At 37.9% G+C, this 26,321-nt stretch overlaps 1 protein-coding gene across 2 annotated transcripts in view; it reads right to left on the reverse strand.

Annotated features, from left to right (window-relative positions):
- Positions 1-9,393: 9,393 nt before the first annotated feature.
- The window catches only part of TMEM26 (transmembrane protein 26), a 36,205-nt gene continuing 19,277 nt past the window's right edge, over positions 9,394-26,321 (reverse strand). For both annotated transcript variants that reach the window (XM_037139952.2, XM_037139951.2), the window contains 3 exons: positions 25,381-25,601; positions 16,572-16,648; positions 9,394-13,877 (listed from right to left, as the gene is read on the reverse strand). In XM_037139952.2, coding sequence (XP_036995847.2) covers positions 13,453-13,877; positions 16,572-16,648; positions 25,381-25,601 — 723 coding nt within the window. In that variant the 3' untranslated portion in view covers positions 9,394-13,452. The remainder of the gene's footprint in view (positions 13,878-16,571; positions 16,649-25,380; positions 25,602-26,321) is intronic.

Below are 26,321 nucleotides of genomic sequence, written 5' to 3' on the forward strand. Positions count from 1 at the left end.
TGCCACTCGCTGGAGTACAACTAGGACAACTTGTCCCTTCTCTTCTCCCAGCCTTTATTCCTCGGCTTGCAGAGAGGTAAGATCTGACATCCCTTCAAGCTTAGAGGCACCAAAGGTATGTGACTCAAAGTACAAATAAAGAGCAGAATCCATCTTGACTAAAACCCTGTGTGGCAACTTTGGAAAGGAAATCAATAGCATGATACTAAGTGAAAGAGCATTTTTGAGGCACACGAAGCTAAAAAGTAGAAATAATCATTGTTTGCTTTGGCTTCTCCAAGAAGTTGAAGAAATGAGGTCTATATTCTCTGGAAGATTTTTACTGAAAAGAGGACTTTTATTAAGTTTTAGAAAAGCCACAAGGCAAGGATGAATTCTGTGATAGCTGCTCAAATATTTCCCGAACATTATCCCTTTCGAGGGACTGGAGCTTTGATGAATGTGGCTGTCATCCCCAGAGATGCCACATTCTGTATAATAAATGGATCAGTGCCTGGGCGTTTAGTCTTCTGCAGAAGAACACAGAACACAGAGATTTGAGGGTAAGCTTATTTTGCTTGGTGCTGATTCTACATCTGTGCAGGTAGGTGTGCAATTTAATTTTAAAACACAAATTACCAGGATGCTATAGATCACCAGCGCTTAGTCTGTGAAGAGGCGTGTATGTGCAGCAGAACCAGAGATGTCTGTGAGTTCAGTCAGGTCTGACTCAACAGTCTCTAAAGTGGAAGCAACGGCAGATCCAGAAATACCAGCCATCGCCACTCATGCTGCTGACTCTCAAGCCAGAATAAGCTGGGCTAGATGAATTTTTTGTCACGACTGATTCAGCAGCATGCAGCTTAATGGGCTGCCCCCCCAAAGAGAGACGTGGTGGACATCTGCTCTCGAAACATGACTGGCATGTTCCCCAAACTAGCATTTTCTCTAAAGGCTTTTATGCCATGTATGGCTTCAGTAAAATTTTAAACTTTTTGGAAAGTACTTGCAGAGATTTAATGAAAGAGATTGTAATCTTCAAGTAGAGACAAAATATGTCTTTCTTCTAAGTTGGTTTTGCTATAATTGAGACTTCTGGATTGTGATGACCCCCAGTATTCTTCCCTTCAGCCCAGTGAATCTGTAAAAATAAAGCTCAGTACTCCCTCACACATGACATCGAGCCTCATCTACCTTGGACATCTGCTAGGAATACACATTATGTTATTTGGAAGGTCCATGCAATGCTTTCAAGCCGCCTGTGGTGCTTTCACATGAATAGTATCCCACCATGTTAAGTATAGATGAACGGCTGGGTTCAGGCAGAAGCCTCTTCAGAATAGGTGCATCCTTTGAACAGAAGACAGCAGAGTATACAGCCAAAATCATTACAAGTGCAAGATGAGCTCTTGTGGTGTTTGGGGGGTCTTACAGTGGCCAGCCCACAGTGATCAAGAGCCATCAACCTACAAAATGTGTTTCAAAAAACAAACAACTCTCATTCCTTTCAAATCAGCCCTCTTAGATCTTTTTTCTTGTTTGCATCCCTCTCAAGTTTCAAAGTTCACGTTGGGAGCAAGGCTGGGGACATCAGGTTCTACACAAAACCCACAGAGCAAGCCCTTCACTGGCATGAAGAGAGGTCATAGGAACCAAAGTATATGGAGGTTATAGTACCTTTTTTTTTTTAAAAACCATGGATATAAATTTCCTCAAAAGCAGGGCAATGTCTTATTTGTTTGTGTATACCTCACACAGCTAGCGCTGGCTTGTATATAGAGGACGTGAAAGGATATTTGTTGATGCCACTCATCATTCATAGGGACAAAAGTGTTCCACCTGTTCCATGAGAGTCTCTGTGGGTCATGGAGAGATGAATAAAACAAGGTCCCAATTCCAAAGGTTATCATATTACTGTTTTGTCCAAATTTCAAGTTCACAAAAGGCCTCAAAGGTAGACACCTTTCCTCTTTCCACATGAAGTTATACATGCCTTCACAGAGGCAACACTGACAAGTGTGGGAGCTGAAGTTAATCCATCAAACAAATTTAGAGTAAGCCACAATTTTTATAACTCTTGTGCTGTTTTCATTCTTAAATATTTAATTAGTACATTATCCCATTTGTGTGCACTATACCTATCTACCATCAACCTGTTTATCATCTATCTATTTTTCTATGTGAAATAAAAGATTCACCAAAGAATGACCTCCAAAGCATTCATAATGAACATTGCAGTAAGATGGATATTCATGTGATTGTTACTCTCTTCCTTTTACTGTCCTGTATGTTTGAAATCTTACGCTGAACACATGTGACATAAGATCAAAGCAAAGCAACAAAATTATATTCATTATGCAAAACAAGAAATAAGATTCAGCAAATGTGTGAATGAGGAGAGTCAATCAAAATGCTTGGGCCAAAGTGACTGAAAGGATGGTGGCTCTATGAACAGAACAGAAATGGGGGTGTTCAAGAAAAGGCACTGGATTGGGAGAGGACGTATTTCAGAACCAGTTGTGGACACGTTGGACTGGAAGTGCCAGAAGAGCTTGGAAATGTGGGAAGGGCATTTGGGGGAAAGCTGCGATGGGGCCATCAATGGGAGGGAAATTGCAAAGGGGGAGATTAGTCCAAATGGACAAAATAAAACAGTTATGGAGTGGAGGAATGAAACAGACCCAGACATACAGAAGAAACCTATCACCAGGGGAGTGGAGGAGGCCACAAAGAAAAGGTTTTTACAGCACCAAAGGCGAAGTGGCAAGGCAATGATGGCTGGGAAAGCCTCGGGTGTTTGGTGGTTAGGTATTTTCCTGCATCCACACTGAGGAGTAGGTAGGCATTATGTTCTCAAGACCAGTTAACATTAGGAAAAGCTTAAGAAATGATAATAAGTGAATAAAACAATTTATGTGGTATGAATTTAGTTTTGTAAAACGATTATTAATATAAATATGCACAGAGAATATAATGTACTGAGCAGTAATTTTGAAGCAGCTAGCTACTGGGGACACAGAGATGAACAACCTAGATGCCCTTGACCTCTACATTATAGGTTGGATAGACAGTGAATAAATAAACATATAAAGTAAAGATAATGTTGACTAGTGATAAATGGTAGGAATACAATAAAAATCAATGTGATGGAGATTATTGGGAGAGGGGACAGTGGCAACCTCTCTAAACACCTTGTATTTAAACTGGAATCCCAACGAGAAGAATCCAGCTGTCAGAAAATGAGAGATGGAGCTAGGGGCTGGCCCAGGAAGAAGCACCTGCAGGAACAAAGTCCGGAGACAGAGAGAGGCTTGGTGGATGCTGGGAACATACAAAATTTCAGCCTGTCTGGAGCCGTGTGGTCATTATAAGATATGCTCATGCCCTCAGACAGATCTCAGGCTCGGTGGAGACAGGCATGTAAACAAACTGTTACATATATTATGATAAATACCAGGACAGAGAAAAGTACAAAATGCTATGAACACACAGTAAAGAGGAGTCAGTTCTGCAAGCAGGCAGGTGTGGTCTTTGAGCTGAGCCTTCTGAAGCTTTTGTGGGAGTTTTCACTGATGTTGGTGACTGCGGAGGGGGAAATATTGCTAGGAGGGAGAATCTTTGCAGGGAGCGGGAGAAGGCATCACTAAGGCAATGTAAGTAGAAGCCTTTAGGTTAGTAAATATGGGAGAAACTGCTTAGTTCAGCCAGACTGGAAAAAAAGAGGGGACCACTGACCTGTTGCTTATCCTGCAGGCCCTGGTCCAAGACCATGATAAGTGACAAATTCCACAGCTCTTCATCCTCGTTGTCTTACCCAGTGTCCTCATCAGCATTGCTTCCTCGAAGGAAGCCCTAGAAATCAGGGGCCGAGGACTAGAGAGTGTCTCTGCTTCCAGATGATACCCATGCTCGCTCTCCTGTGGTTCCCATACAGTGCAGAACAATCTCCTCCTCCCCTAGCCGTCAACTCTGGATGGGGAAATGGGCCGCCCGTGAGAGGTGAGAGATGAATAAATAGGAATCAGTAACAGAGTGGTGGCAATGGAGGACATCACTGAAAAAAGACATAGCAAGGTACACAAACATATAGCAATATGAAGAATATATAATGACCAGTTTAGGGGAGCATGAGTAGTATGTTATGGTGGCAGCTGTGTCTATGTGTGTGTGTGCTGTGATGGGAAACAAAGTTGAAAAGTAGGCTTAGAACCAGCTTGGGAAAGATGCTCAATGATTTACCTGGGACACTTTATGCTTGATCTTGTTGGCACAGAGACATTGTCAATGTGTCTTAAATAAAAGAGACATATGATCAATTATGCATTTCAGAGCAGCTCTGGATGCAGTTCGAAATAATTTAAGGGGGGACCCCCAAAACCTGGAATCATCTGGCGGGCAGGCCCCTTGTAGTACAGGCTTCCCACCCTACGTGAGTGTTCTAGGAACCCACCTGTATCATTGTGCCAGCTGGTGTTGTTGTGAGAGGCTGTGCTCAGCTTTAGTGAATTTTCTTTGAAGACTCAGCGCATTGTCCATTTCCTGATGAGTGATTTATGAGCATACCTGCCCATACTACACTGAGTGTTCAGCAGTTTTTGGCCAAAAACTTCATGACCCCCACGGCAGGGGTTTCAGTTCACTCAATCTCATCCAAGTGACTTTATTTTGTTTATCTGGATGAAAAATGTTCTCAAAGGGAAATATTTTGCCCATACAGAGAAATTGAAACAAACAGATAAAAATACAAAAAAAATGGCAGAAGACATCAAAATCAACAAGTTCCAAAACTGTTTTGCACAGTGGAGAAAACGTCTTGATAGTTATATTGTATCAAATGGAGAGTGCTTTGCAGGTGACTGGAGCTTAAACATATAAGAATATGTATATACTTTTTTATAAATAAATTCTGTATTTTGAGGGGGGGAGTCTCCTCTTGTATTACAGAGTATTAACCAGGAGGTTCGATGACCAGTTGGGAAGGGACCGCAGTCACTGAGACAGGAAAGGATGAGAGCCTAAATTAGAATAGTAGCATTCAAAACAGAGAGAGAAGCTTCAAGACTGAAAGGAATTACAAGCAGCAGAACTGAAAGTTCTTGCAGCTTAGTTTAAGTAGGAGGGAGAAGAAAGAAGAGCCAAGGGTCAGTTTTCTCACGGGTGCCTGAGTGTCTGGAGATGCTGCTAAGCATTACATGCAGCACAGAGCGTGGTAAGATATGTATTCTCTATGTACTGAGTGTGTGAGGCCTACAGAATATCCAGGAAAGGGGATGCAAATTCAGCATGGAGTCCAGGAAAGGTTGAAAGTAGATACCAATCAAAACTGCCAGTTATAGGAGTTTGTTGAAACCAAGAGAACTGATGAAACAATTATAGCTTTCAACCCAGCTATTAGCTGTCACTCAGGTGATATGGGAACCTGTGAGTAACAGGGAAGAAAATTCATTGCCAGGAAGCAGAAACAACCCCCAGATCCCAGAATCACCGCCATCTGAGTTCTCCAGCTATGTGCTTGGCAGAAGCTGAACAACAGCATCCACAGAGAAAACATATTTTGTCTTGTAGATCCAATTTTTCTTGCCCAAAAATTTTAGTTTGGATATAAAAACTATATGATATCTGACATATGGTTGGTTTAGGAATTTTTGTTTTCCTCATTAATTTAATCAGATTTGCATATGATCCATTTGATCACTTATCACAATCAACTGTAAAGTCAATACATATTTAACAAAAATCTGAAAAGCTTATATACACAGGAGTTAGACACGCTATGAATATGAACTTGGAAATAGATGCAAAGTTTCTTTCTGAAGTTTTCTCTTTCGGGCCCCTTCCCTTTTCCATCTCTCCAGGGGAAATCAGCGTCACAATAATTCAATGTGAAATTCTTCTATGGTTTTTGTTTTGGTGGCTCCATAAGTGTCAGAGAGGTGAAGGCATCAGAGTGGTTATTGCAAAGTATCTCCATGGTACTCATCAATATCCAATGTGTTTTAGTCAGTTGGATTTTTTGTGGTCGTAAAGATCTAGTCATTGTGTAAATGTCCCATAGTTGTCTCATCCACTCATCTACTGATGGGCACCGGGGCTGCTTCCATATCTTGACAATTGTAAATAATGCTGCAGTGAACATAGGGGTGCTTATGTTCTTTCAAATTAGTGTTTTGGGTTCCTTCAGATATATTCCCAGAGGTAAGATCACTGGGTCAAAAGGCAGATCCACGTTTAATTTTTTGAGGTGTCTCCACACTGCTTTCCACAGTGGCTGCACCAGTCTGCGTCCCACCAACATTGCAGAAGGGTTGGAATTCTACTTGGCCATTAAAAAGAAAAATTTACCATTTGCAACAGTGTGGATGGACCTGGACAACATTATGCTAAGTGAAATAAGCGAAGCAGAGAAAGACAAATACTATACGATTTCAGTTATATGTGGAATCTAATGAACAAATTGAACAGGCAAAACAGAGACAGACTCATAGATGGACAGCAGATGACAGCTAGTGGGGAGAAGGAGGTTGGGGGTAAAGGGACTAAGCAAAAACAAAAAAAGACTCATGGACATAGACAGCAGTGTGATGATTGCTGGGGGGATGGGGGTGTAAGGGGACTAAATGGAAATGGAAAAATACAATAAAGATTAAATAAAAAAAAGATCTAGTCATTATTTTATTTTCCTAGGTGTGATATTTCATAGGATAAACAGTATTTGACATGGTTTAAACCTTTGATTTATCTAAAGCATTTGAAAATCATCCTTAGTTACAATGGCTGTTTTTCTTCGGTAAAAGCGATTAAAGTGTTTTTGTTAATGATATCAGAGTAGTTACTCTGATATCATTAACAAAAACACTTTAATCGCTTGTACACTGTAGTAGTCTCTGTAAGTTGTGAACTTTCTTTTTATTAATAATTGTTTTTAAAATTATAAAAAAACACACACACACTTAAAACTTTTAAACTATGGCCCTGATCAGTGTGGCTCAGTTGGTTGGGCACTGTCCTGCAAAGCAAAGCATCATCCAATGCTTTGATTCCCAGTCATGGCACATACCTGGGTTGTGGGTTTGGTCCCTGGTCACAGAGGCTGCAAGAGGTAACCAATCAATGTATCTCTCTCTCACATTGATGTTTCTCTCCCTTTCTTTCTCCCTCTCTTCCCCTCTCTCTAAAAATAAATAAGTAAAATCTTTAAAAAGCTTTTAACCTATAAAAAGCATAAATGTAACATAAAAAAGGAAAAGGTAGGAACGTCCATGGTCATTGGAAACTTGGGCCACATTTCGTACACTTAATAGCCACCTGTAAAGGAATGGATAACATTTCTAAAAAGAATGACATAGTAACATCATGGTTTGTACTCTTACTTTTACCTAAAACAAAACAAAACAAAACAAAATTTTGTGATTGTTCCTTATCAGCACTCACGGCTCTACTTCATTCTTTTGAAAAGCTATATGGTAATATGTAGTATGAATGTTCCAAAATTTATAATGACCCTATCGATGCTACTACAGCAACTACTATTGGTGGATACTATACTGCTCAGAACAGACTTATACACACATTTTTGCATACATTTATCTGTAGAATACATTCTTAGAAGTTGAGTTGCTGGCTCAGATGATAAATGAATTTTTAATTCTGACTCATATTGCCAAACTGTCTTCCAAAGAAGTTGTAACAATTTGCATCCTCACTAGCAATGAAAAAGAATGTCTGCTTCCCCTGATCCCCTCTAATACAGCATTCTAAAATATTTCTGTATCTTTGCCAACCTGATGATTCAAAAATGGTATCTTGTGGCTTAGTTTGCATTTGAGAAATGGCATTTCATTGTGGTTTGATTTGCATTTCCATAACTATTTCTTTTTCTGTGAATCATATACTTACATATTTTGCTCATTATCCCAATGGGTGTTTTTTACTTTTATTTTTTCCATTTTTTCTAATTTTCTCATTAGGAAAACTAATGTGTTGTTACACTTGTTGCAAAAATATCTACCAAGTTTGTTTAATCTGTGAATTCACTTATGGCATTTTTATGATGTTATAAGTTTAATTTTACAACTTGAAATTTATGAATTGTCTATGTCTATGATCTCTTTTGTATTTTGCTTAGAAAATATTCTCAACATTACAAATATAAAAGCAAGGTTTTCAATGTTTTTTAATCATTATATTTAATTCTTTGATCCATCTGAAAAGTTTTGGAGATAAGGAATGAGGAAGGGTCCAGTCTGATATTTTAAAAATCTTAAACCACTTATAATACTCTATCACTTCCTCATGATTTATCATATATCAAATCCTTATGTAATTCAGTCTATTTCTTGACCTTATTCTGTTCTATTCTTCTGCCTGACAAAATTCTCTTCGTTTGTCATTCTATGATATATTTAACTACACAGTAAGCTCTCTCTCTCTCAATTTTTTCTCCTATTAGTATTTTCCAGGTAATCTTTCATGCTTGTTTTATCATAAAATATTTAAAATCAGCTTGGGTAGTAAATAAAAATTAAAATCTTATTGATAACATTATAAAGATTGTTTTAAATTTCTGTATCAATTTAGGATAAATTGATACATTTTAAAATATTGTCTTCTTACCACTCCCCAACAGAATGTATCTTTCCATTTGTTAAATTAGCCACTGATGATCCTCCAAATTATTTCAAATTTTTCTTCACATGGAACTTGTACATTTACTAGGTTTATTCTTATTCATTTTTCTGTTCTAGTTCATGTTGCATGTAAGTCTATCATTCAGATATGTACTCTACATGACGTTTGTTTATACATAGAAAAGCCATTGATTTTTTTCAGGATTTTAGATTAATTTTAATAGTTTCTTTGGTGTTTATATGCTTTTCTTGTTTGTTCGAGACTCAATTTTCTACAAAAAAATAAAGTTGGTTCTTCCTTTCTAATTTTTATACCAAGGAAGAAAAAAATAGCAATGTATTCATGATGCCTTTAGCGACTCAGAAATTCTAAACCTGTAGATAGGAAAAGCTGTCAATCTCCATGTTCAAAGCTTCTCAAGTTCATGTATTGCTTTGAAAGTCTCCCATTCTGCAAATGCTAAAGACACATTCTTCTATATTTTCTTCTAATATTTTATAGTTTTCAGTTTTACATTTAGATCTTTAATCCATCTGGAATTTATTTCTATATATTGCGTGAGATAAAAATCTAACTTTATTTTTTCCAGATGGTTCGCAAAATTTCCCAACATCATTTATAAAATTGGTCAGTCTTTCCTCACTAGTTTGAAATGCCACTTTAGTCATACTCTAAATAGATCAGTTTTTTTTAAACCAGACCTTAAAAAGTAAATGAAATGAATTACAGTAGAGAACAAAGACAAGAAATTCAAGCAAAAAATAGACATCGAGGTAAAGCTGTAGGCAAATTACTTTATGCATATAAAACAAAATACAAAGGTCATTCATGGCAAAATATTATAAATATGAATAATTCAGAGGAAATATTCTTATAAAATACATGCTGGACACTCATAATATATAAGGCCATAGCACTTGTTATTCAAATGTTGTTTAGAGTTACTCCTGTCATAAGGAACGTTATTTGAAGTCTCAGAGCTATAAACACCCTCCAGCTGTAGTTTAATCCCAAATCAGATCTTTCCGAGAGTGGATCAGAATGTCCATTAAATGAAAAACACAAAGTCTGACATTAGAAAAAGGGTAACAATCTTTCCTTGTAATTCAATTGTTTGCTTTTTTCAGTTACTTCTCCAAGGCTCCATAATACTTCAGGATCTCACTTTCCTGGCACCAGATTAGAGTGAATGTGGACAGAGACTTGGCCTCTTGCAATTCTTTCTTTTAACAGGAGAGTTGATTAAGAGTCATGGAGATTAAATGCCAAACATGGTAAGAGTCAGTGTTGAGCTTTGAAACCTGGGTAAAACCCCTAAAGCATGCACACCTACAATGCACGCCTTCCGACGCTTTGAAAAATTGCTATTAAGTTAGCAATTAATATTACAATAGTAAATCCCGATATTTCTTAGCCTGTCTTTCTGATATTATGAGTCCTGAACTGCTGCTGCCTGTTAGTGAAACAGCAGCAGAGCCAACTGCTACATGTGGGCAGCAATGTTCATTTGGGAAGATTAAAAAGAATGTTATTGCCAACTCAAATTTTTACTTGTATATGTTATCTGTTTCAGTTTAAATATGAATTAACAACATCATCAAAGACAGAGACAGTTTACTAATCTTGCAATGTCAAGTTACGTTCTCTGAGATTAATCTTTAGAAAGGGTAAAGAAAACACACAAAATGTTTATGAGATGAGTTTTTACACAGAATCACTAAAATAGGTACATTGTGTTTTCTCACAAGTGAACTATGTTTTGAGAGAGGATATTTGACTGAGTTTTATTCAAGCAATTAAAATAAAACAGCGATAACAAATGAGCCACTTTCTTCGGCGGCAGGGAACTGGCCTGTGTCTGTACAGGGTATACAGGGTCCGTACAGGTACAGAGGTGTGGCCTGCATTATATCATACAGATGATCAGAGTCACCTCTCTGATTACAAATTAAAGGGACACAAGTCCCAGGATGTCAACATATTCCAGCCACTTTACTTACAGCAGACACTTGGATGCTTTCAAACATCCTGTTTAGCATTCTACTAAAAAATGCTAAGTATTCTACTAAAAAAAATTAAATAACTAAATAAATTTTTAGCTTTTCATGAGGGGTGCTAGGGATACAACTTGCACTTAAGTTTTATTTTTAAATAAGCTAAATGGATATAGATTTTATTTCTACAATAAGAACAGTAATTTCAAAAGAGTTGGAGCACTGGCAGTTAGGTTAACCAATGACGCCCTAAGTAGATTTTCCTGGAAAACGTTGCCACAGTGTGTTTCTGTTCTTCCCACCATCAGCTGCTGTGATGGTCCTGGGTGCTTTCTGCCTTCTTGGAGCTCAAAGTGCAGCGAGGCTTCGAACTTCATATTTCCCAGGCCTTCGGCAGAATGTTAATTACAAAATACTTCACTTAAATACTAGAAACTCATTCACAAAGCCGTGCCAAGTCTTAGATGCGAAAGCATTTAAAAATATCCTTGCAACAGCCCGTATTACTTTATACTGATCTATTTTTAGAGGCCCACTGTTTGTTTTGCTGGAAAAAAATTCAAACATGAAAAGTATGCCATGAGCAAATCTGCAATAATAAGTAGCACATACATGTTGTGGAGGAAAACATTCACCATAAAATAGTCAACAGAAAAACAGACTCTGCTGAGGCATTTTTATAAATAGCAGTTATTATTTTGCTTTCAGTTGTGAAGCATTTTAAATAACATGCCCTTAAAAGTTGTCAAGTTTCTTCCTTTATATAGATATGATTTCCTGATCTTTCATAAAATTATTATGGAAAATTATAAATGCATCCCATTAGTTTCATGGGTAACTTTACAATCAGATTGTTAAAATGAGAAACACATGGAAGAAAAGAAATAGAAGCATGGTATGAGGCACTGAGGAACGCATTACTCGGAAACTACTGATTTCTCTGCATAAAAACAGAGATTGCTTATGAAAGTTTTTATCAGATATTTTGAACAGATATCATGTCACATGGACTTATAGATAAAATTGTCCCAATTAATTGTCCCAATGAAGTCACACCTAATCTAAGGTTATACCCTGCGTTATTTCAAAGTCTCTCTGAGTTCCTGAGGATAATAAGAGGAGCCCCAGAAAAATAGTTTTTAAACTGTTTGCCTCATGCAATTACTCTGATATAGCCAGGTAAGTTTTCACACTGTACGTTTAAAAGCAAAAATAAGAAAGAAAACGTTCTGAATTACCTCCATCTGGAAAGTACAGCAGTGTATAGAAAAAGTGTGACTATCTCAATATAGGAAAAATGAACTCTTAATGCAGAGAACAAAGGCAAATGTCCTGATTTCCAAATGCTGTACCACACGTATTCTGACCCCTATCACTAATCGAAGGCCATGGGGCTGATGCAAGCCTCCATCACCAGCCCCTTTCCTGAGACCTAAGGCCATGCCTTGTTGTGGCAGCTCAGAGGGGCTGCAGTGACTGCTGGCAGTCACCAAAAACTATGGTAACACTTCAAGGGCCTGAAACCCCATTATTCACTGATTCAGCACTTCCTTGCACCAACGCACAAAATTCGACTTGGGTATACAGAAAACAGTGAAGTTCAGTTAAGAAAAATACTGACAAATTCTGCAAATCACGTTCAGAGTGGAAATTGTGACTTTGCTCGCATTACCAGGATATCCTGCCTCGCAACCAGTAGATCTCTAACTGAAATGGCTTGCTGTGAATTTTGTGGTGCTCAAGCCAAAAGCAATAAAATTCCTGTAAGAGCATATGCGCCTTGACAGAGCACCACATCAGCCCAGAAAAATGATGTTCTGGGAAGGCGTGTGCAGCAGTGAAGAGGGCTCTCCGTGCTCTAGTAGCTGGGCTGAGATGTTCACTGTCTCTAGCACACACTGAGGTAATTTTAAAGACACATTACCCTTTATTTGTTCTGCATTCACAGAATGTACTTTTTTTTTTTAACGTCAGAGGGACATTGCAGAAGAGATCATATGAGATAGTCTGACAATGGAGCCGAAGTTCAAAGCTTCTGTTTTCAGGTAACCGCTGGGACAGTTTGCACTGAATCTCCTGAGGGCATGTCATTGGAACCCGGTCCACAGCTTTGCAAACCCTTCAGGACAAACAAATCACTTAGTCGATGAAACACTCTAACATCTGATACCATCACACAGAAGTCAAAGCCATGGCCGCTAATCAAAGTTCTTTCCATTCAGTTAAAAAAAAAAATTCCCAGCTTTGTTTTGATAACCTAAAACTAAAAGCCCTTCCAAAGTGAAAGGCAATAAACATTTATTTGAGATCGATAAAAATAGCTATTCAGAAAGCACCGATTCAGGGGGAAGCCCAAATAATGCTCCAACGAGGAGACAAAGACCAGGGGTATTTCTGAGAAAGGGAAGGAGAACGGTGACATCAATAGAAGGAAGGCACTTCTATGGGTGCGCATAACATGACACAAGGATGCTAATGCTAAACAAGGTTTTCAGTTGGTGGTCAGGTAGCTGTAAATCCGGTAGTCAGAATATCTACTTTTCTTGTTATCCTTGCGGGCAGTTTTTGGGGGATACAATGTTGCTCTAGGTCCCATCCAAAGGTAGTTTTGTTTTGTGGTCTTAACCTTCCAAAGTGTGAGGCGTCAGACCTGCAAGGATGGCAGCTCTAGCTCCATTTTAAAGTGACTCCATGGACATTATTTTGACTGGTTTAAGATCATTTTTATGTTGTTCTTTGGAAAATTATGATTAGGCAAGGTTTTTTTTTTTAAAAAGGAAGAAGGAGATTCTGTTTGTAAGAAAAACTGGCAAGTCAAATAATTCACTTGCATGCTACTGTCGATAAATAACTACGGCGTGGGGTAATCACCGTCGGAGGCGACTGGCGAGCCCCGCAAAGGCATCGCCACGCCCTCCTTGGAGCCTCTCTCCCAGTCCCCAGGTGAGACCCCTCTGTCGGCTGCTCCAGCGGGACCACTGTGCTCTCCTTGCAGAACTTGTGGCTGGCTTTGCAAGGAGGCCCGGACGACCAGGACCAAGATAACCAAGCGGTAGAGGTGTAACACCACCACGAGGAAATTCTTCACAGCGAAGAACACCAGCATCTGGTTGATCACGTTGAAATAGGTCATCAGCACGAGCCGCACGGTAAGGAAGGGGCCGTCTTGGATGAAGACAGTGATCCCAATGTTCCACAGATCGGCGCTGTGCTGGCAAAATAACATGCTGGGGAACGCCCTGGCTCTGAAAGACGAGGGGCACACGTCATGCTGCACTGGAAACACAAGACAGACCGGTTAATGTCTCTCTCCGAAACGTCAGAAAGTAAGCCAGAATGGAATGGGAACAAGCCTTCCACACTGGGTGCTATGCTAGTTGGTGACCGGGAGTGACTGACATGTCTCCTGTCCGCACCGCTGAACCACCCCGCCGTTCAACACCCTCCGGCATTTTACAGTCCCGGCTGACATGTTGTGTTTTCAGTCCAATGCACCAAAGAAAGCCGGCCCTCGGTTTACATCCACGTGAAAAATGCAGATCACCTTCTAGTGCTCACTCTGGGAAAAGCACAATTAGCACGGATAGAGAAAATAAAGAACAGAGGAGACCTGCCTGTCTGCCCCGGGGGTCTGCAGGTGCAGGGAGGCAGCCTGGCCGGTGCTCGAGGTCTCAAGCCAGGGGGCCTGCCTGCCTCTCCTTGGCGTCCTTGGTCTCTAGCAGGAAGATGCTGGGCAGGTTATTTCATCTGCCTGGGCCTCAGTTTCCTTCTCTGAAAAATGGGAAACTGATATCTGTGAGGAGAGGGGCCTATTCTCTGATTCATTTATTTCTGCTGGAATAATAATACCCTTGGCTCCTTTCACCTTTCTCACACTATCTTTCCCTTGGGATAATGAAGGACCTTCTTGGTGGCCAAGTGTGGAGAAGGAGCAGCGGATACGTGCCCGCGGTCCTTCTGGAACCTCTCTTTGAGATCTACCTGTTCACTGGTTGACCTACTTGGCCCTGTGTGTACATCATGTTGTGAAAATTCTAGCACTTATATTCAGATTCAAACTGCATTCACGTTGAACATATTTTTCTGATGGCGGTAAAAAAACGCCATTGTTATTTTATTTTGTCTAATTCCTCATGGTTTTGTTTCACAGTTTATAAGAAAAACTGGATGTAATTACTGATTTTCCAGTTGAACAAAAGGAGGTCCAATCAACACATGAAACTTTTTGGTTTAAATTCTAAAATGTGAATTTAATTTGGGGTCAAGGGCAGAAAATAATTCTTTAATAATAATGACGCCTTTCATTTGGAGTTTTCAAACAAAGAATGCCTTGTCTACTAAAGCCAGCAAATATTATGAAGCTGCTTTGATATGAACGTAATGCCCTGTTTGCTGGAAAATACAATAGTAATTTAGTCAGAAGTAACATTTGGTCTTTGTTTTTCAAACAGCTGCATAACATTATCACCCCTGAAAGTTTACACAATTTCTTTCTTATATAAAAATTTTCTTAGCAAGGCTGTAAACCACAAGGTATGGGAGGGTGATGACCAACAGAATGAATGACAAAAGAAAAACCAACATAAGATCAATAGCCTTTCCCAAAGAAGTTTGGGTCAGGAAAAGACTTCCGGGGGACCCCCTAAGAGTATCATTCCACATCTAGACTCTTGGTGCCTCATATTCTGTCAGAAGACACCAGCTGACCGACGGCTATAGGACACCTTCCAGAGCACATTACGAAAAATCTCTCTCCCTCCCTCTTTCTCTCTCTCTCTGTTATTGGCATACATTTGTTTGTCATTATTTACTAGTAATTAGGTAAAGCTACAGCCACTCATATCATCTATTCTGGTGGTAATTTTGTTTCAGAAAAGTAGATGTTTAAGTCTAAAATGGCCTCTGAAACCTCTGGGCATGCCAAAGTGAGCCAAAAAAAGATTTAAAAAAATTAGCTATTCCTGCCCTAAAGTTAATTCTAATCCTGGGGGTAGGGCGCCATACCAAATAAGACAGACTTAAGGAAAATGTAACTAGTAAACCCTGGAATTTTTCCAAGTAAAGTGGGGTCCAGAAGAATTTCCAAATCAAGATTGCAGTGTTCCTGGAAGTTACAGGAAAACTCCGGATCAGTGCTGTCCCGTGGGGCCTGAGATGGTAGAAATGTTCTGTGTCTGTGCTGCCTGTGACTGTAGCCACGTGTGCAACTGAGTGCTGGAAATGTGACTGGTGTGACTGAGGAACTGGACTTCTAATTTTATTCCATTTTAATTAAGTTTAATTTTCAGCAGCCAAATTTGACTGGTAGATACCATTAAACAATGTAGCCCTTGACCATCACTAGTACAAAAAATATCTAGAAAACGATTTACTTCTTGCCAAGTCTTGGGGTTTATGTCTTTATTAAAAGAAGACCCATGAGATTTCTAGAGCCACTACTGAGAAAATTTTAATTTTCCATATGGCCCTGAAACTTCTTTTACTCCCTGTGATATTCCAATACATAGGCCTGACAAAGCCATGAAAATGACCCCTTAAAAATATCAAGAGATAACATTTATATGCCAGCAACTGTGCTAAGCACTTTACAAACGATATCTGATTTAGTCCTCAGAAGAACCGTCAACCCCAGCCCCCATGATGACCATCCCCGTTCTGGAGATGAGGGACTGACACACAGATGTGTTCACTCATTTGCAGGAGGTTTTACAAGCTCACATGATGGAACCACTCTGGGAAGTGAAGGTAGAGCCGTGCTCTATGCGCTCAGCTCGCTCAGACTCATCACGGACCAGAGTGAATCTTGGGTGGCTTTTCTAAATTTGAATCTACTTTGTGTCTAAACAGAACTGGCACTAACACTGAGATAGCAAAAGGTAAAAATGGTAATTCTCTCAAATCCCCCCTTAGCTTCCTTCTAGTCAAGAGTTGCAATTTTCTATTTCTTTGAGAAAATATCAAAATACTTACCTGCCAGGTCGAGGGGAAACTGCAGCAGGCCCCAGGTCCATATAAAAAGGATGGCATAGACGAGGGCAGGGTTATTCCTGGAACGGAGACGAAACTTTAAATGAGCAATAAAAAATGTTGTCCCAGGCCCTGGCTGGCATAGCTCAGTGGATTGAGTGCGGGCCTTCGAACCACACAATTTCGGTTCGATTCCCAGTCAGGGCACGTGCCTGGGTTGCAGGCCAGTTTCTGGCAGGGCACTCACAAGAGGCAACCACACATTGATGTTTCTCTCCTTCTCTTCCTCTCTAAAGATAAATAAATAAAATCTTTTAAAAAATGTTGTTACATGCAGAAAAGAGAAATCTTTCTTCTTTCTTCTTGTATTTGTGTAAACCCCAATAAACCTCTTGAGCCTTATTATATTATATACCTTATTTTATAAGAAAGATACATTTTTGTTATATCTTGCTGATATAAGAAATGCATGAATAATCTTTGCATAATTATTATCAAAGGTTTTTTTTTTTAAGGGACAAACAACCTCCAAAACAACAAAAAAATCAGAGAGGTTGGTTTCAACCACCACATCTGCGACATCTGTGTGAATTACGGCAAAGCTTCTTAGTCCCTTATTGCTGTCTTTAGCTTTACAAAATTAGGCCAACATTAAAGGAGAGAACGCTAGGAAAAAATGTCGGACATTGACTTGGAAATTCAGAGGGCTGATTTCAAGAAATTTCAAGGATAAAAGTGAAAATTGTTCTAAGATTCCAGGATTGTAACTTAAAAGCACATCTCAAAGAGCTAGATGGTGTCCAAAAATTAAAAGCACAGCACACAGAGGAAAGCTATCCTCAGTTGGAAAACAAGTGGGAAAATAAATCCAATAATCAGATTTACACCAGACTTTCGGAGATAAGTCAAGGAACACGACTCTCTTATTTCCCTCTTCATCCTCAGTGCCTAGAGCAGTGCCTGGCCGATAGGAAACTCTCTCCAAATATCTGTGGAAGGAATCGTTGAATGTGCAAAGGAAGGGCCCATACTTAGCTAACATACAAGGGTCCTAGACCTGGAAGAATGATCTTGAAGACTAAAGTCATTAAGAATAGAGGTTACAAAAATACAAAACATATTTCAAAAGTTACATTTTCTTAGCAAAAGTACGAATGAAGTTATCAATTTCAGGTTAATGGTGTAATAACAGATTTTGTTGCCAAGTTCTGTGTCAAGAGGGATTTTCAGATTGGAAAGGAATAGAAAAGCATCAGGGAAGAGTAATTGAAAGCAAACTAAATGAGGTGTTTGGAATGAATACCTTGAAAATGCTTCAATCGAGGTCTCCAAAAATTAGATCTCAAAACTCTTAGAGAGTTTGTAAATGAGATTTCTAAGCCGTCATTATCTGTCTTGGCAGTTAATAGTGGAGACACAGTTGGTGACAAAAAAATAAATAAAGTCCTACCTTTCAAAATGAAACAGAAGTATATCTTAAACTAAATAAGGCACATTGAGTATTACTCCCTAGTTAGATTATATGTGATTATTTAAAAGATTTCTGAGAACCCTTAGGGAAGACAGTAATGACTAGGAATCAGCATAGGTTCCCTGAGAACAACTGCACTCAACTATGATTATTCTCTCTCTTTGTGTGTCTCTCATAGAATTAGGATTACAAGGCAAGTAATGATATATAAATTAATAATAGACATTGGGATTTTAACTAGGGTTATGAAAAATCCTCTCATGGTGTTCTCATTAACAAGATTAAGATATGTTCTGGGTGTGAGTAGAGTTAGTTGGATCTTAACTGCATCACTGACTCCCCAAAGGTAGCTCTCTATGGGCTGCGGCAAGCTCTGCCTTTGATTCTGTTCTACTTCTGTTTCATAAGTGGCTTGGTTGCCAACATTGATGGAAGCTTGTCATAGGCACATAGGAGAAGTTGGGTGGGAAAACGACATCCTGGAAAATACAATCAGGATCCCGAAAGATCTTGACAGGGTGTAACTGGATAATCTAGAACAAGATAGAAGTAGTATTTCGCAGCAACAGCCATGAAAAGGCTCAAAGATTTTTTCCTTACTATCATCTAATAATGAGTTTGCAGTGTAACATGATTTCTAATTTCTGACAATCAAATGCAATCATGGGTCACTTCACAAGAAGTATAAGGTCTAGACCTTTAGGTGGACATGCCAAGGGAACACAGGCTGTACCTTTTCCTTCTCCGCAGTGCAGCGTCTGTCCATAGCAGGCCTTCCACGAGTGCCGCAGTTTTAAATAACTTTGCTTACAGTGTCTGAACTATGTTCAGCCTGTTTTCTAAGTGTTTAATTCTATGATCACACTTCATCCTCATACCAACTCTACAAAGTACATATACTTATTGTCCTTACTTGACCAGTGGGGAAACTGAGGCATAGAGAATTGAAGAAACTTGTTCAAAGTCATGTGGTTGAAAATGTTAGGAGCAGAAATAAAAAAAAAATAGTTGATTTCAGCATTCATCCCTTTAACCATTGTGCTACACTATTTCCCGGGAGGAAATGGAAAGTTTTATCTCTGCTCTATTCTACAATATTCAAAATATATCTGAAGTATTTATTACCTGTTGTGTTTTGTTTTAGGAGGAACGTTTAAACAGTTTTGGGTCCAAAGGCAGGAGACCAGGATGGTGGGCAAACTCAGAGCCATGTTATGTGTGGAGTAGCTCAGGAAACTGAACACTAGAGAAGATTCCTTTAAATTTTTGTTTTATCCTTATTTAAAGAGCTATCATGTGGGAAAGGAATTAAATTTATTTCTTGTGACTTCAGGGACAAATTCAGGTTCAAAGGATTTTAGTTGCACCTATAAGAATGAACATTTCATCCCAATGGAGGAAAGTACTCTCTAATAATATTAACTTAAAATAGAATGACTCGTCCCTGGGGTTAGTATATTCTCTGTTAGTGAAAAATTTCAAAGAAAGGCTGGGCAAAAACTAGTTGAGAAAATTTTGAAGAGAATGCTGCACTAGATATAAAATAGATTTTTCAATAGGTAGTCACTTTTGAAGTTCATCTAATCCGAAACTTCAATAATTATACCAAAACCTCATGTACGATTTGCCCTCAAGGCAGCAGAAAGTGGTGGTAAAACATAAGCTTTGGCACTAGTTGCTCAAGTTTGAATACAGGCTCTACTCCTTGCCAGAGAGATGTGTGCCTCTAATCTCAGATTGGTCATTAACTAGCTACACGAATATGAACAACTAATTTAACATCTATATGCTTTAGTGTACCCATCTACAATATAAGGATAACAATATTACCAGCTACTGTATTTTATATGGTGATTTTCTTAGGTATGTTGTTTAAATACATTAAACATATCAAGCTCTTAGAACAGCATATCGTACAGACTAAGCACAGTAGATCACTACTGGTTGGTTATTTTATTTCTATTTGAACTTGAGACTGTCTCAACTTCTCTTTCCCATCACTCTTCAGTTTTTAAAATGATATTAATGGTAGCATTTACCTCATGAAGTATTCTTATAATGACTAAATTTATTATGACTAAAACCTTTAGAACAGTGTTTGGAACACAGCAAGTGATAAATAAATTAGTCATAGTAGTTGTTCTATTTTTATTATTATGCAAACATACTTCTTAAACTCTTTATGTTTTAATTTCATCATTACAAAATAGAGATAAATAATATATTAACTTTAACCCAAAGTAAGCCAAATTCTAACCCTGCAACAATGCATGTCTTTTGCATATGCAAGGATTATATGAGCACACACAAAATTCAGGACAATGTGTGTGTTGAGAACTTATTAGTAATGTTATCAAAAATAACTCTGGAAATGATGGCCAGAAAATTTTTGAAGCAGACAAATTTGTATTATTAAATCAGACAGTAACATTACTCAGGAAGGTTAAAGGTTGGAATGTAGATAAATCACAGAATTTAAATGGCAAACATTCAAAAAACTCGTGAAGGGATTTTGGAATGAATTTGTCCAACATTGTCTGCATTGTGTAACTGTCTCCCGCAATTGTCTTGCCCCATTTTCTCATGTGTAATCTGTCTCCATAAATGTCAACTGAGAAGCATGTAAGCAGACAATGAACTCTATTGATAAAGAGACAAAGGATCTGGAGAAGTATAATTATAGGTGCAAGTATCACTTCTATACTTGGGAAACTGAGAGGATGAAAGATTGGAATTTGGTAGATCAGTACACCAAATCTACTGAGTGAAAAATAAATAAAGCCATACATTGTTAATTTGCTTAACTGTTTTGGGGGAAGTATAAATATTCCTGTGGATAAGAAATAACCAGCAACTAGATTTCACCTAGTTTTTTTAAAAGCATCACACAAACCTCTTTAGAGGGGATGGGGAGGGATTAAAGGAAAGAAAAAGAAAGAAAAAATGAAATATTAATTTAGCTCGGAAAAATGTTTCACAAAGGAAAAAGAGTTACATAGAAAGAAAACAGTGTCAACATAAGACAATCTTCCTTTGTGTGTTCAAATACAGTAAAGTAATAGTAATGCTATGAGAACAGATTTCGTCTTTTTAATAAATGATCTGAGCTCAAAAAAGACTGCACAGAGTGAGCCCCAAAGGCACAAATAGCCACTTAGCTCTTCCCGGCAACGATACCACAATTTGGACTCTTTAAGATGTGGGAGGACGGCTGTGGCAGAAAGAAAATATCAGTGAGTCCTCTCCCTGACAAACATACATAAAAATGGACAAATTGTCAAAAAAACAACAATCAAACAGACAAAAACATTTCAAGTCTGTGGAAATCAACCAAAGGCAAATAACAAACTAATATTTATTCATGAAAATTTGGTAGAACTTTGGTAAGAGCGGTGGAAATCTGAGGCACTCTGGCCCATGGGATGTTCCCATATCGCTCCAGCTTGGCTACATCAAGGAAGAATTGCACCAGGCAGAGGTAATTAGGCGGGGACGATTTTATTCAGGACTATTGCAGTAGTGGAGAGAGACTGAATTCACCCCCACTGAAACAGAAGGCAGGAGGGATTTAAGCACCGGTTAGTGAGCCAGTGGAAACGTATTAGAGAACATTAGAAAGGGAAAGGTGGTGTCATATCCGTACATTAAAAATTACAAAGCATTGCTGAGATTAAGGGACATTTGAATAAAATAGGAGATGTTCATGTTCACAGATTGGAAGGCAATATTAAGATGTCATTTCTTCACAAATTGGTGCTTAGATTGAATACAATTCTTATCAAAATTCACACAAGATTTTTTTGTAGAATCTGACAAGCTGATTATAAAACTTTTATGGAACTACAAAGGACCAAAAATAGCCAAAATGATTTTTAAAAAGAACAATGTTAGAGGACTTACATCTAGTTTCAAAAATTAACCTAAAACTCCAGTAATCACAATAATATGGTCCTATCATATACATAGACATACAGAGCAATGGAACCCAGTAGAATGTCCAAAAACAAAAAAACCCATTACATATGTGGTCAATTGATTTTTGAAAAGATGACAAGGCAATTGAATCGGGAATGGATAGTCTCTTCAACAAATGGTGCCAAGACAATCGGTCCCAGCTGAGACAGAAAATAGTACTGGAACAATGCCCAAAATAAAACAAGACAAAACATGAAATTAGACTCTTACCTCACACTACACATAAAAAAAATTAAGTAAAAATATTACTGCAGAGAGTATTTCTAATTTTAGGTGGGGAAAATATTTCTTAGCTATAACACCCAAAGTATTACATAAAAGAAAACATTGGTACATGGGAATATATTAAAAAATTTTATAAATTATCCTTCAAATAACATTAAAGAATAAAAAATGAAGGATTTGTATCCAGGATATAAAAAGAACCCTTACAACTTAATAATAAAAAATCAACCCAATGAAAAGTGGGCAAAAATTTAAGCAGACACTTCACCAAGAAAGAGATAGATATAAATAGAAAATGGAACTCTCATTGTTGGTGGGAATATAAAAAGGTATATCCACTTTGGAAAAGTTTGGCAGTTTCTTAAAATTTGCTCATGTGCTTGGGAGAAAACCCAGTCATTATACTTCTACTTATCTCCTTAATAGAAGTGAAAGCAGTTCCCTCCAAAGGCTTGTAAATGGATGTTTATAGTAATATCGTTCTTGATAGCATAAACATAGCAATACACATGTATATCAACTATGAAGTTGGTAAGTAAAATGTGGTATATGTATGAAACACTATTCAGGAATTTCAAAGGAACTAACTACTGACCGATGCAACAATGTGAATGAACCCCAAAACATTAGGCTGTGAGGAAGCCAGACGCAAAAGACTATGCATTTCATGATTCCATTTACGTGAAATTTCTAGAAAAAGACAGAAGGCATATTGAGTGTTTGTAATGGGAAAGAGAATTGACTGCAAATAATCATAAGAACTCTGGATTCTGGTCATGGTTATACAAATCTATAAATTTACTAAATATCATTTGACCACAGAATTATAATAGATGAATTGTATAGTGTGTAGGTAAAGTCAAGTTGTTAAGAAAATTTTTCAATATGTAAATGTATAAGAATAAAGCAGATTAACTCCATGTGGGCATCATGAAGGAATTTGATTTAGGTTAAAAAAAAATGAGCTTGAGGTTTCAGCCAGAATGAAGGAAGGAGGTAGATACTATAGAATGTACACATCATTAGAGGCTTTTTCCTAATGAGCCCAAATTATGAAATAGAATAACATAGAAAATAAAATTTTGTAATAATATAAGTAATGCTAAGTAGGCTGTAATGAAGTAACCCCCTTTGTATTACATGTAAATATCCTTCCCATGTATATTAAATTTATTCTGCATGATTGTCTTTTTGAGACCTAAGGAGAAAGCTATGCCACAGTGGGAAAGGGTTAAACCTCTCCTTTGAAGAAAGGGACGTTTGCAGTGTCAATTCTTGCAATATAGATGGACCCTAAAGTGAAACAAAAATTGGGGGGGTAAGTTTTAGGACAGAGAAAAAAACCCTAGGTTCTTTCTGAGCCTTCTTTTGGAGTCTTCGAGTAGTGATGGAAACTTGCAGGAGTGAAGTAGAGACTATAGAGGTCACAGACACAGTGCAGTTATGTTAAAAACTAAAATGCCTTCAATCTGAGACCATGAAACCTGGAAAGGAATTTAGAAACAAAAACCATGGCATAGTTTGTTTAATCTCATTCTCAGGATACAAGTTTAAAATGAGAAAAAGAAGATTTGTGAAATCTTCTTTTCATAAATGTGTGGCAGAAGAAATTGCGGAACTGAAATTGCCCGGGTTGGGGTAGGACTGTGAGACCTTTACTCATCACGTGTGCACCATTTGCCCTCCAGTCTCTGACCAACATGTTGCACGGCACACGCTAGGTAATCACCCAGTACTGGGTGGGTGAATGAATGTCTCATGACATTCATATCTCTCTTGAACACCCCATTTCTTACCTAATACCCCTCCCATCCCCTATGATATTTGGCATGTATGTGCTTATTTTTATATAGGTATAGTACATTTTTTTTTATATTCTCATGTCTGTCACTGTGTCTTTAGTTATTTATTGTTTTTATGTGCTTGGTAAGGATTTATGTTTTTCTTGTAACTGCTTTGCATTGTAAGTGTCCCAAAGTATATGAAAATTTGTCATATTATATAAATCAATGACAAAATGGAAAGTACTAAAACTACACAACTAATATTAACATTTTGAGGATAATGGATGGACTTAGATTGGATTCTTTTTAAAATTCCATGTCCACTTAATGAGGTATAAGAGAAATAAGTGTAAGTGAGACAGGGAATGTTAATGTAATGGTAACCATTGGTTATAGATATACTTTGTGCTATAATTGGGATATTAAGTTTACTGAGTAAGTCAGTGTATTTTGCTCAGCTTTATGGGGTTTTTTTGTCTGAGAAACACAGCACAAAGTAAACTGTAGCATTAAAAGCCAGCCTCATTGCAATTTATTTTTATAGCATAGTGCAAAACAACCCAAGCTGAAAGTACATTCAGGCACTGAGATTTAAATCCCTAATGGTAAGAAATAAGTTCCACGAACAGATGTGATCATGGATTCTGAGTGTATTTGCTTGTGGCAAAAATAAAAATACCAACTCAATAAGTTTTAATTTATAGGCATCTACTCCAGAAAGCCTTGGGCACTTTGAACAAAACTTACTAAAAATAAAATTTTGTAAAATAAAAGCTAATATTCCCCATTCTCCATTCACACTAGGGAATATAAATTGTCCAGCTGGGGAGGGGGGAGATTTTGCCAAGTTTCTTCTAGGTGCTTTCTTGGAATCGTAGCTGAGTTGTGCTCTAGAGGAGACTCTATGACTAACCACGTGCCTGGACACATGAGAATGTGCAAGGGGAGCCAATGATGGTCGTCCATCTCCAGAAGGTTTTTCAATAACAATAGCCATACCTAACCTGGGGTCCTGCAGAAATGCAGAAACTTTTTCTTCTCACTCATGGGAAATATTTTTTGTCCTGTTTCTCTAGCAGAAACCTTCTTTTTGTATTTAAATCTGCATTTTTATATTCATATCTATATCTACATCACCTATCATCTACATCTACATATATATCCATGTATCTATCTCCACTATGCTAGTACCCAACATGTATCCAAACAGCAACAAATTCTATGATTCTACCATTGGGCATGTATTATACTAAAAATCCTTATCCATGCAGTGTATAAATGATGGGACAAAGGGAGAGGTATGTGGCTCTGACCTTGGAAAGAAAGTCTTTTCATTGAAAGGCCTTTCATTGCTTACCTCACATTGTTTTCTTTCAAGGTCTCACTTGTAAATTCCAGTATGTCAGCAGCTGTCCCCACAAACATAAGGAGAAGTTCTGAGAGTTGGTTCCGAGTGATTGTGCCCCCGATAGGTAGAAGCCATCTCCCAATTATGAGCATTAACAAGAGTGTCTGATGGAGCGCCAAAGTCCAGTCTTTCTCCGGGACTTCAGACAAGTTCTGTATAAAAACTCGGGCCTATTTGATAGAGACGTCAGACAACATGGAGGATGAGTTACCAACTTGGAGAGAGAGACCTTCTTCACCATGGCTTTCAATCAAAAGTTAGCTTTTGTGGAAGGTTCTTTTCAGAGGATGATTCCTCACTTACTAAAGAAAGTCAAACTCTTTTCAACTGAATGATGTGAAAAAATAAAAAAACTAACGTGGTCCTTAAAATGAACGACCCTTTAACTAGAAGTAAGTTAAACCTTATACTTGCTAGTGGGAATTCTTCTGTATGATATTTTAAAAGCTAATGTTCAGGCATTTTAAAGATCATTATGTTATTCTATTATTCTCTGGAACAGACTATAGCACATAAAAATTCTTAAATCCCATGTTGTAAATTTTTTTAAATTCCTATAGATTTTTTCAGTGATTTTAAGTCTGAATTTATAAATCTGGGACTACCTTAGCATGGTACAAATCTTCTCTCTTATTTTTCATTGCTTTAAAACACCACTATATCAAATGAAAAATATATCATAATGTTTATTCATTACCTAAATGTAAATAAAGAAAAATAACTATGAAGCTATTTTTATTCTGAATATTTAACATATTATTCAAACATCCATAAACTAGCAACCACATTTTATTCTGCCCTTTTTCTTGGACTCTAAAAAAACTTACGTCCCATTCATATGTCCTGGATAAAACCTGTTGCCCATTTAACTGCTGAGTAAGTTTTGAAGT

The sequence above is a fragment of the Artibeus jamaicensis genome, unplaced genomic scaffold (genome assembly GCF_021234435.1).
Source record: "Artibeus jamaicensis isolate MK-2021 breed Jamaican fruit bat unplaced genomic scaffold, CSHL_Jam_final contig_332, whole genome shotgun sequence".
Taxonomy (NCBI): domain Eukaryota; kingdom Metazoa; phylum Chordata; class Mammalia; order Chiroptera; family Phyllostomidae; genus Artibeus; species Artibeus jamaicensis.